This window comes from Anarhichas minor, unplaced genomic scaffold, assembly GCF_050575085.1.
Source record: "Anarhichas minor isolate MPS153535 unplaced genomic scaffold, ASM5057508v1 ptg000100l, whole genome shotgun sequence".
Lineage (NCBI taxonomy): Eukaryota > Metazoa > Chordata > Actinopteri > Perciformes > Anarhichadidae > Anarhichas > Anarhichas minor.
Window position 1 is genome coordinate 4,719 of NW_027466546.1, and position 11,315 is coordinate 16,033.

The 11,315-nt window shown below is 42.5% G+C and overlaps 1 protein-coding gene across 2 annotated transcripts; it reads right to left on the reverse strand.

Annotated features, from left to right (window-relative positions):
• Nucleotides 1–1,878: 1,878 nt before the first annotated feature.
• gpr108 (G protein-coupled receptor 108) lies at nt 1,879–10,871 on the reverse strand. 2 transcript variants are annotated; one of them, XM_076082707.1, is made up of 18 exons: nt 10,473–10,849; nt 8,901–9,020; nt 8,181–8,231; nt 7,961–8,052; nt 7,744–7,814; nt 7,257–7,438; nt 7,126–7,188; nt 6,923–7,024; nt 6,709–6,842; nt 5,800–5,875; nt 4,742–4,815; nt 4,539–4,656; nt 4,329–4,459; nt 3,651–3,694; nt 3,523–3,572; nt 2,458–2,541; nt 2,209–2,330; nt 1,879–2,033 (listed from the first exon to the last, which is right to left on the reverse strand). In XM_076082707.1, exons 1-18 carry the CDS (start codon nt 10,554–10,556, stop codon nt 1,946–1,948), a joined length of 1,686 nt encoding a protein of 561 aa, XP_075938822.1. In that variant the 5' UTR covers nt 10,557–10,849; the 3' UTR covers nt 1,879–1,945. The 2 variants fall into 2 exon arrangements, with proteins under 2 accessions (XP_075938822.1, XP_075938823.1); XM_076082708.1 differs by lacking the exons at nt 1,879–2,033; nt 2,209–2,330; nt 2,458–2,541; nt 3,523–3,572; nt 3,651–3,694 and adding an exon at nt 3,825–4,048 and having other exon boundaries at nt 10,473–10,871.
• Nucleotides 10,872–11,315: the final 444 nt, after the last annotated feature.

An 11,315-nucleotide genomic window follows, 5' to 3' on the forward strand; every position in this document is an offset into this window, starting at 1 on the left:
ACAATGTTCTCCCTCTGACTCAAGGGTCTGAGGATACCAGACACATTAAGGGGCTAACAATTAATAATAGCTATAAGATGAGAATATGGGCGTGTCCCGGGCCGGGTGCCTCACACATAAAGACGCTGTTGAGTTGCATTATGGGAGACGTAGGATTCTGCATTAGGAGCTAGAATCGGCCTCTCGGCTGTATCCCTCCACCAACAGAACGTCTTCACCTCATCGTTTGATCCTGCGTGTCATAATGAGCATGTTAATTATCAAATCACTTTGGTGGACGTGAGACCTCGGCTGAAGCCACATCATGGGTTCTGATTGGTCGAACGTCTTTAAATTTCTAACAGAACTTTAAAAAAAAAATAATCACATTTTCATCAAAGTCTGGATTTTTGAAAACTGAAGAAAGTATTTTTTATTAAATTGTCGTTCATATTTAATATTTGTACACTGTTTGATAATCAACTTGTTATGAGTTCATTGTTCTCCAAACATTTACTTTGCATCCTTCAGCCTAAAATATAATATAAAGAATAGCAAACATCACGAGACCAAAGTTTAAATATGATACGATAAGAACAAGAAAGTCAACATTTAAACCATGAACAGCTGTTAAACATGACTCGTATGAACACATCTTTATTGTGACGCTTCACTCATCAAACAGAGCTGATCTTTAGCGTCCATGTAGCCTCTCATGAAGCGGGACGTCTCCGAAGTATTTACAAAACCAACAAGTACGAAAATAAGCTTCACATCGAGAGCACGGAGGTAAAAACCAAAACGCAAAGAGAAATTCAGAAATGATCACTGAAGCACTAAATAACAGCAGCGGGAGGAACTCCAACACAAAATACTGAAATATGACTTTTCAATATGCAAAGAAAGTGAATATATTGACACATGAAAGTCAATACGCTGATCAGACAGACGGGGAGTAAAGAGAAGTCTTTAGACCACCGAGACCAGTACGAGTCCCGGCACGAGTCCCGGCACGAGTCCCGGCACGAGTCCCGGCACGAGTCCCGGCACGAGTCCCGGTACTCCCACTGTTTGTTTAGAGTGTTATTGGACACGAGTCACGTTATTGGTTACATTTGGAAGCAGGAAGTTCTACATCCGTACACAGTATTACAGAGGCTAAGCCCCGCCCCCTATATATGTACGCTAGTCAACAAGAGACGTTTGAATTGTTCCATAATTACACACACGATGTTTGTACGTTAAAATAATAATTCTGCACATCAACAAAGTAGCATTTTGTCGTAAACTCTCTGAAGCTACGATGTTCTCTCACCTCTGGATGAAACAGGTTAGACAACATTTAACATCTGACGACTGGAGATATTTATGTTTTTTTACAAAATAAGGTCCAATGGGGGAGAGTGGAAGGGGCGGGGCTTAGCGTCTCTTATGATGTTAAATAAATGACAGTTTTGTGACTTCCACGCGGTCGTGGTCTTGAATTAAAATCCAGAGTCCTGTTGTGTCTGACTGAGTAAAAACAAGACCTTCAAAACGTGATCTTGAGACTGAAGACTGGTCTCAGGACAGTGGTGAAGAAGTTGTAGAGGAACCGATGGGAAGAAGAGATGACACGTCGGTGACCTAAATTTGAAATATCTATAGGTGTATTGATTAAACTTTTACCTGAGAACGGGCCGCTGTCTCCAAAGGGAAGAAACAAACCACGAGTCCTCACATCACACAGTCCTCAGAAGAACGTCTCTAAAGCCATCTTCATCTTTGGAGCTCGTCTCAGTCTGTTGCATAGACAGTGGACACGACCACTGACACCACTCACAGTTCCAGAGGAGAGCCGTCACTGGGGGGGGGGGGGGGGGGGGAGTGCACCCCCTTTGTACCAGCTGACACTCCCCCCCCCCCCCCCCCCCCCACCCCACACACACACCCCGAAAAAATGAAAGAAAAAGATCCAGCTTCTCGCTCACAAGGTGGACTCTTTCTGACGATCACGACCGTTACACGTTTTCTTGACTTTGGAAATTCCCTCCAGAGCTCCTGACTCAGTCACTCTAGAGAGAGAGGGGGAGACAGAGGGGGGAGAGACCATCAGTTAAACACGTGATGAGGGGGGGAGAGGGAGGGATGAGAGATATAGGGAGGGATGGATTAAGAGGTAAAGGGATGGGTCGATGGATGGATGAGGAGCTGATAGGAGTCTCTTGGTAAACTGAAGGGTGAACTTACACTTCGTCCATCTCTACGTCCTCCTCGTCCAGAGGGAGCTGGAGATACGGGTTGTTGGACGCCGGGCGGAACTTGTAGCCCGTCAACACGAAGAAGATCAGAGTGGAGACCTCCACCAGGAACTGAAGACACAAGAGAAGGTGTTCAATGAGGACCAACAGGAACACTGGAGCTCAGCAGCTAGCATTAGCTTCAGAAGAGTGGAGCCTGAAACAGTAATGAATGTTTATCTGTTTGTCGTCGTCTCACCTCGTAGCACCACTGCCACTGGAACGGCATCGTGACCTTCAGCAGAATGGCTATGATCCTCGTGAAGTAGATATAACACACAATCTAAGAAGAACAAATGTTCACCATGTCAGAGGGAACCAACACTCCAGTCTTTATCCGCCAAAAAACAGCCTTTAAATCAGCAGTGAGGCAGCCTTTTGGATATAGAATGACCACCGAGTCACGTGACCACCGAGTCACGTGACCCGCTGATTAAATTCACGTTAACGTTCAGTTAACGTTAAGCATCAGAGTGTAAATAAAGTTTAACGTTAACCATCAGAGTGTAAATAAAGTTTAACGTTACGCATCAGAGTGTAAATAAAGTTTAACGTTACGCATCAGAGTGTAAATAAAGTTTAACGTTACGCATCAGAGTGTAAATAAAGTTTAACATTAACCATCAGAGTGTAAATAAAGTTTAACGTTAACCATCAGAGTGTAAATAAAGTTTTATCGTTAACCATCAGAGTGTAAATAAAGTTTAACGTTAACCATCAGAGTGTAAATAAAGTTTAACGTTACGCATCAGAGTGTAAATAAAGTTTTATCGTTAACCATCAGCGTGTAAATAAAGTTTAACGTTAAACCTTATTTACACTCTGATGGTTAACGTTAACCATCAGAGTGTAAATAAAGTTTAACGTTAACCATCAGAGTGTAAATAAAGTGTTAACGTTAAGCATCAGAGTGTAAATAAAGTTTAACGTTAAGCATCAGAGTGTAAATAAAGTTTAACGTTAAGCATCAGAGTGTAAATAAAGTTTAACGTTGTTGTAAACAACCAATCAGTGTTTAAGCCAACAGGAGGAGAGCTAGTAGCGTTAGCAGCACCGCTAACGGCTAACCAACAGGAGGAGAGCTAGTAACGTTAGCAGCACCGCTAACGGCTAACCAACAGGAGGAGAGCTAGTAACGTTAGCAGCACCGCTAACGGCTAACCAACGGAGGTTCACTTCAGTTACATGATGATGCCTTCAGGCTCTGCTCAGTGAACACGAGTACTGGCTGAAGGTAAATATTTGAGTTCAAACTTTCTCTTACCATCACGTAATAATGCCGGAACAGTTTGAGCTTCTCCAAATTCATGGCAGCTGGAAGAGAGAGAGAGAAATGAGCATCTCTACAATCTCACAGAACCTTTTGAAGATGGAACGGATCAGGATTCTCACCTTTGCCGTCAGTGCTGGAAGCTTCCTGTAGATGACGGATGGACCTAAAAACAAAGGGATGTTTGTGAACTACAAATCCATCTGCACACAGGTGGAGCCACACATCACACTTCTGTGCTTCTGAGCACAACCGCACCTCTTTCCTACTGCTGTCAGGAAGTTAAAGCTTTCGGTTTTCCTATAAAATGTGCTGAAAGTGAAGCACTTTGGACGCTGTACGGTTCTCAGAAGCGCCCATAAAGATCCTCTCATCTCAACCAGGAGACAACCTCTGGATCAAAGAGAAGTCAGAGCTTCATGTGTTAAAGCTGCATTCTCTCTAGTGTCCACCAGGGGGCGACTCCTCTGGCGTCTCTACGTTTCTCCTCCTCAGTCCAGATATGGTCACTTCCTGTTCACTGGTTGCACAAAAAACAAGATGGCGACGGCCGTAATCCAAGATGGCGACGACGAAATTTAAAATGTCTACAAACCAACGAGTGACGTGACGATGACTACGTCCACTTCTTATATACAGTCTGATCTCAACTAGCCTCTATGGACTCAGCCAGTCACTTAGACATCGTGTTAAAACTAGTCTTGATTCAATTTTCCGACAGATTAAAAACAATATATATGGAAGACGTAACAGATACAAATTAGACAGACCGCACACACAGACCACACACACACACTGACCAGACAACAGGGAACAGGATGGCTCCACAGCAGATGAGGTCGACCAGAAAGAGGATCTCCTTCCACAGGTAGTATTCACTGGAGCCTTCCTCCGTGGACTCAATGATGATGAAGGCCACATTAGCCAGGACCTGGAGGACGACAGACGAGTGGGTCACCAAAACAAACTCACCAGGTGTGAAATAATCCCACACAACTACCGGTACACACCTGCAGAGGGATGACGATCATGAAGATCTTCTTCTCCTTGTCAGACAGGATGTACTTAACGAAAGCCCAGCCGGTGCCAATCAGTGCCAGAGTGATGAACAGGAGCGCCCCCTTGAGCCTGGAAACGACAGCAATACAAACAAATCCCTAAATAAGAGTGTCGGATGACTTTAACATTCATGTTCTGGAGACATTGTACCTACAGGTGTGTGATGTAATACATGACGGCCCAGCCTTCAATAGGATGCCCTTCAGTGTTGATGAAGTGATAGTTGATCTGAGAGAGAGAGAGAGAACTCCGTAAGAAGATAGATAGATAGATAGATAGATATAAACTTTATTCATGCCCAGGGGGAAATTAGATTGTAGCAGCAGCAATTTACAGAGTAAAATATAATGTATGGAAATGCACAATATATACAGTACAATAAAATAACAGAGCAGATATTGAATTTGAAGAAATAGATTAATAAAAAATAAGAAAATATAATAAAAAATAGAAATGCACAGTATATACAATGAATAGAGTGGTATTAATTAAATTAACAACTAGGCAAACTGAACAGTAGTGCAACGTTCACCAACAACAAGCAACAACCATGTAGCGTTGTTGTAGTCCTGTGAAGGACGATGATCTGGCCCGAGGTGTTTCATTATAAAGTCTAATGGCAGAGGGCAGGAATGTTTTTCTGAATCTGTCCTGACAAAGAATCCAGGTGTAGTCCGAGCTCAGTGAGCAGTAGAGTAAAGAGACATAGTCTGCTCTTTTTTCACCATTAAATCTTCTCTGATAACAATGAATTTAGAGGTAGCCCCAGACTGGAGAGGTAGCCCCACTCCGGAGAGGTAGCCCCACTCCGGAGAGGTAGCCCCACTCCGGAGAGGTAGCGCCACTCCGGAGAGGTAGCCCCACTCCGGAGAGGTAGCCCCAGACCGGAGAGGTAGCCCCACATGTTATGAACCATAATCAACCTTGTGGTTTCTTTAGGGTTCAGCCCAAAGGAGAACACTAACAGTAAACCATACCGTATATTATTTCAAAGGTATGGTTAGGGTTAAACGGTCATTGAATGCATCATGAATGCAAAAGGAGTAAAAGAGATATAGCAATAAATATGTGGTATAAAGAAATAACTGTAAATTGAGCACTATTGGTGAATATACAGTTGTATACATTATATACAGTATATAGTGTTGACTGTAGACATCCATCCTATGGTGATAATATTTGTGTCCAGTGGTCCAGCTCTGGTGTACTCACACTATGGAAGACCAATGACGTGGACTTGGTGAAGGCCAGTGCTGCCATCAGCCAATGGATCTTAAACACACTGTACCTGTAAAACAAGCACAGCGCAGAACATGTTGCAATATTTAATACAGCAGAGAATCAGAATAGTCCTTTGTTTTGAGGTGTGACTGTGTACTAACAAATCACACCTGTTCCACTCACAGCAGAGACAGGTTAGCTGTTTCCATCTGGAATTTGTGGCACCTTATATTATATTAGATACATTTTTTATATTTTGACGACAGAAAAAAGTCCCAAAAAGATTCAATAAAACTTTTCCTACAAAATGTAATGCAAAGTGGAATTTCACTACACAAGACACTCAGGTAATTAATTATTCATCATACAGACAAACGTTAGTCATGTAACTCTATGACAGCTCGTGTTTCCAACCTGTCTGACTGCAGCACCATCAACGATTCATATTTATTTTAAATGCACAACTTGGACGATAAAAAAACAGTGAAATCAGCCTCACGCTGGTTACCTGATGATGTTTAGTGGAACGTTACCAAACACAGAGAGACATTATTATCTCCCGCCAGGAGATTATGAGATCGGTCGTGTGTGTGTGTGTGTGTGTGTAGCTCTGTGTCTGTCCACTTAATGCCTAATATTTTTGGGTGTCCAGTTATTGCTGCATGCTGAAGTCACACTGACGGTCTCAAGAATCACATCTCTGCAGAACGTCGCAGCACGTTTCAGTAAAACTTTATGTCACACTGTTAACGGTTCACGTTAAACCGTGTCATTAATCTGCGTCTGGTCTCGTTATAAAGTGGGGGTTGTAACAACCTCACAGGATATTCAGAAACCATGGCTCTGCAAAGTGTTTTTCTTGTAAGGTTCTGTTTCCTGTCAGCGGGCCTGCATGCATACCTGTGCTTCATGAGAGTGTACACCCAGACCATGGCAGCCGTGAAGAAGACTCCGGCCATACCGATGTAAAGGCGAGACAGAGGAATCTCTGCTGCAGACAGGTAGCCGCCTGGGTTCTTCTCCGTCACCTCCACCTGCGGAGGATACGTCCAGGGTTAACGCACGCACGCACACGCGCGCGCTCACCTGCCAACACAACACGCGCTCTACTTACCATGAAGGAGTAGGGGTATTTGATTCCAGGCATCCGGTTCTGACAGTAGTGGAACTTGAGGCTGTACAGACCCTCCGCCAGCAGGCCGACCACCATGTGGAACTGTGGATGGAGGGACCGGGACACAGCGCCATGCATCAGTGGACCACATCAAAGAACATCGTTTCACATCAACGTGGAATGGTTAAGAAAGACGTGCTTACGCTGAAGTTGTAGGAGTCGTTAACTTTGTCCAGAGCTAAAGTCACTTCTTTGAGCTTCTCCAGCTGGAAGCAAAGACAGATTAGAAACTGATTTCATGAAAAACAGATCACACAAACAAACACTCTCTTACCTGGAATTCATTCTCCTCCACTTTTGAAGCTTCTACTATCGGTCCTGTTCTGCTCTGATCCACAGACGCAGCATCCTCTCCCTTCTGAGTCAACTGGTTGTCTAGTTTGGTTGTTGCTGGTTTACCTGGTGCGTTTGGTTTAACAGCAGGATCAGCAGGAGCGTCCCTGGTTTTCCTCAGACCTACAGGAAACAAACACAGGTACAAGCTACCTCCTATATTACACAGTACAGTCTGCTTACAACGATTCCATCACTCATTAGTTCCACATCAGGAAGGTAAAGATATTAAAATATTCTAAATATAGCGTTCACTTAGACTGATAGATTCTTCTAGGAGTCTAAAATAGTACATTGCTTTGCTCCATCTACTGTAGTAAAACACAGAAGTACCTCATACAACCACACTGCTAACCATCACTACTGTCACTTTAAATATGCAAAGAGAATCACTTTTGTAACAGTTGTATAGTGTGAGCGACACTGACCTTTAGGAGCTTCAGCCTTTGGCTTTGCTATCAGGAGGTTGTCCTGGTCTCCCAAAGCTCTCACGTTGACGCTACACAAACACACATCACACAGTCATCCTTCACATGAACTATTATTATTATTATCACATTACTAGCGGAGGCTGGTGCTGTACACACTCTAGCGGAGGCTGGTGCTGACACACTCTAGCGGAGGCTGGTGCTGACACATACACACCTGAGCGTCTTGATGTCGATGAGAAAAAGAATGAGAGGCTCGTTGCTGGTGACCTTTGTGAGAGTGAGCGGGCATGTCTCCGTCTCCTCCGCCTGGAGACAGAATAAATAAAAGAGTCACATGTCACCACTAAACCCGTCCTGAAGTATCAATAAGCTGATCAGCATCACTCATAACACAGTCTGGTAGGAAGATAAATATTAATGATGGATGTACTCACCGTGTAGGACAGGACTCCATTCACACGAGACCGTGAGAGGGTGAAACCCACCTAAAGAGAGAGAGTCTCAGTATTAACACAACATTCAATGAGTTCAACACCTCACATGTATTATCTCTCTGGCTCCAGTTACGGGTGAAAGCAGCCACAAGCTAGAAGGAAAATGAGTTCACTTGTTAGTGATTCCTCTCAATACTCACCGAGCTCAGCACAAAGTCACTTGTTTATACGAGTATTCATGTGGATGCTATCTCTTTGTTAGAGAGGACGATGTGGATCAAACTCGGTGTGTCTTATGGCACGAAGAGGAATATGTATAAAGAGCTCCGACTACACAGGCAATCATTGTTTGTGTCTCTTCACTGAGAGGAAGACAATTAGAGAATATGGTAAAATGGTATACTAGGAGGAGAAGAAGAAGAGTATCCTACTTGTATATCTCTTTTCTAGTCTTTCCGACCACTCAAAGCTCTTTCACACTACTTGTCATCATTCAGACCATCAGGACTATCTAACACACGTGAAGTGCACGTGATTGGCTAACACACACACACACACACACTTTTAGGGTTAAGTGTTTTGCTCAAGGACACATGGACCAGCGGAGCCGGGTATCGCACCACCCTGCTCTACCACTGAGCCACAGTGGCCCTCCACAGATGTGGTTGATAACGGTGTAGAGAACAGGCTCAGTGGGTCAGCGGGTGGAGTAGGACTCACCGGGTACAGGCTGTAGTTCACCACCTGCTCTGGGAGGCGCAGAGAGAGCAGGTTGACATCCAGAGTCCCGTTAGCGTAGAAACCAAAAGTGTTGAGGTCGACGGAAAACCGAGTTTCATTCTGAGAAGAAGAAGAATAACTCTTCAGTCAGTTAACAATCACTGCTCACCTTCACCAGACAGTATTACCTCAGTGTAGAAATACTCTACCAACAGAAGTCCTGCATGCTAGGTTTCACTTCAGTAAAAGTACTGAAGAATGGGTATAATAATATTATATCTATTCAATTAAAATCCATGTTTATGTACTATATACAAATATAAACTGTCATTTTTTACAGTTTGACCTAATTGTTGCTGCATTTTAAAGTTTTACACTTGAATTGTAATTCAGAATTATTTATTATTTGAATAATAAATAATAATTCAGTACATTTATATTTATGTATGCATTTGTTACATGTTGTTTTAAACACTCGGTATCAGTATTATTGACGCCTTAATGCATTAAAGTATTAATAATAAGTAATACTTGAAGCTCATTTTAATGCCTTTATATGCTGCTGGTAGTTTAATCTATATTAATGCATCATTTCATTACTGAATCTAAGTCATTAAAAGTATCAAGTAGCAGAAAATGAAAATGCTCAAGTAAAGTTACGTAAAGTATCTCATAACGTGTACTTTATTACAGTAACGTTACTCAGTAAATGTGGGATTATTTCCACCACTGCTGCGTTCTCTTCATTTATTACCTTTATTTAGATTTAGTCACAACAAAACATTTGGAAAACATTTATAAGTATTTACCTTTTTATTTAAAATGATAAATAAGAGAATATGAATATATATATATATATATAGAATTTTTTTTTTTTTAAATAAAAAAGTAAAAAGATCAAATATTTATATATAATATATAATTATATATATATTTTAATTTAAAATAATAATGTATTAAAGAGTTGCACATGAACAATGTAACAAATTGCCAAAAATAGGAAAATAAATCTATTAATTTGTTTACATGTTTTGGCTTGAAATTACATAAATATAAATAGAACATAAATATCACGTTTGATGACCAAAACATTAAAGACTAGCTCACGAGCTAACTAGCTCTACGTTAGCTTCCCACCTAGCTACCCCTGTAGTTTGAGATAGCTACCACTCCACAATAGCTCTACGTTAGCTCCCTAGCTAGCCATCTACGTTATATCTACGTTAGCTCCCTATCCAGCCCTCTACGTTAGCTCCCTAGCTAGCCCTCTACGTTAGCTCCCTAGCTAGCCCTCTACGTTAGCTTCCCAGCTAGCTACACCTGTAGTTTGAGATAGCTACCACTCTACGTTAGCTCCCTATCCAGCCCTCTACGTTAGCTCCCTATCCAGCCCTCTACGTTAGCTCCCTAGCTAGCCCTCTACGTTAGCTCCCTAGCTAGCCCTCTACGTTAGCTCCCTAGCTAGCCCTCTACGTTAGCTTCCCAGCTAGCTACACCTGTAGTTTGAGATAGCTACCACTCTACGTTAGCTCCCTCGCCAGCTACCCCTGTAGTGTGGGATAGTCGCCTCACCTTCAGAGTGAGCTTGTGTATCCTCGCTCTGCAGCCAGCCAGCAGTAACAGGAGTAAATATAAATATCTATGAGCCGGATCCATGCTAACTAGCTGATAACTGTTAGCAAGCGACTATCCTGGCAGATGGCTAAATAAACAAGCGAGCTAGCAGTCTTTAACAGTATACGAGGCGCGTTACAATGACGTAAGAGTATCGGTCCTTTAATTACGTCGTTTATGATCAAATCATAACCGTTAATTGGTGTGTTTTGCGGCTCTTGTTGTGCTTTCATCCGGTAAAGTAACTAGCTAGCCTCTCTTCCTGGTCTCTCGAGTCAAGAACCAAAACATTAAAACAAGGTCCGAACAAACGCGTCATCAGTTGTTAGCTGACATCCGGTCCACAGTCGTTAAATATGATTCAGAAGGTGATACCGCGAAGAAATAGATCTACGAAAGCATAAAATATAAGATTAATAAACTCTTTCTGTATGAACAATTCATAAACGTGTTATTTATGTCAAACAATGAGGGTTTCCTCTTACACACACGTGACGGAACCTTGTTTAAAGGGCCTAGAGTTGGTCACGTGGTTTCTTTTTTGACAGTGAGCTTCCGGCATAAAGTGTTCACGTGGTGCTGAATGACCCTCCACGTCGGATGTCTCCGGGTTGCCATGTCTGCAAAAATATACACAAATACAATATATACGCAAATATTTACACAAATATATTCTTATATACAAATGTATTTTTAGGGCCCGAGCAACCGACAACGTCGGGCCAGCGAAGGCCCTATTGAAATTCTACCCGTTTAGGTAAACGTGGTTGGAGGACTTGCCATGCATCAAAACTCACCAAA

Bases quoted from the DNA above. Each gene is read 5' to 3' on its own strand.
- gpr108 (XM_076082707.1), bottom strand. From the start codon at position 10,556: ATGGATCCGGCTCATAGATATTTATATTTACTCCTGTTACTGCTGGCT. The intron at 7,815-7,960 runs GTGTGTATGTGT...GTGTTTGTGTAG, and splicing joins ATCGACATCAAGACGCTCAG to CGTCAACGTGAGAGCTTTGG. The intron at 3,695-4,328 runs GTCAGTGTGTGT...CTTTGTTTTTAG, and splicing joins ATCCTGTTCCCTGTTGTCTG to GTCCATCCGTCATCTACAGG.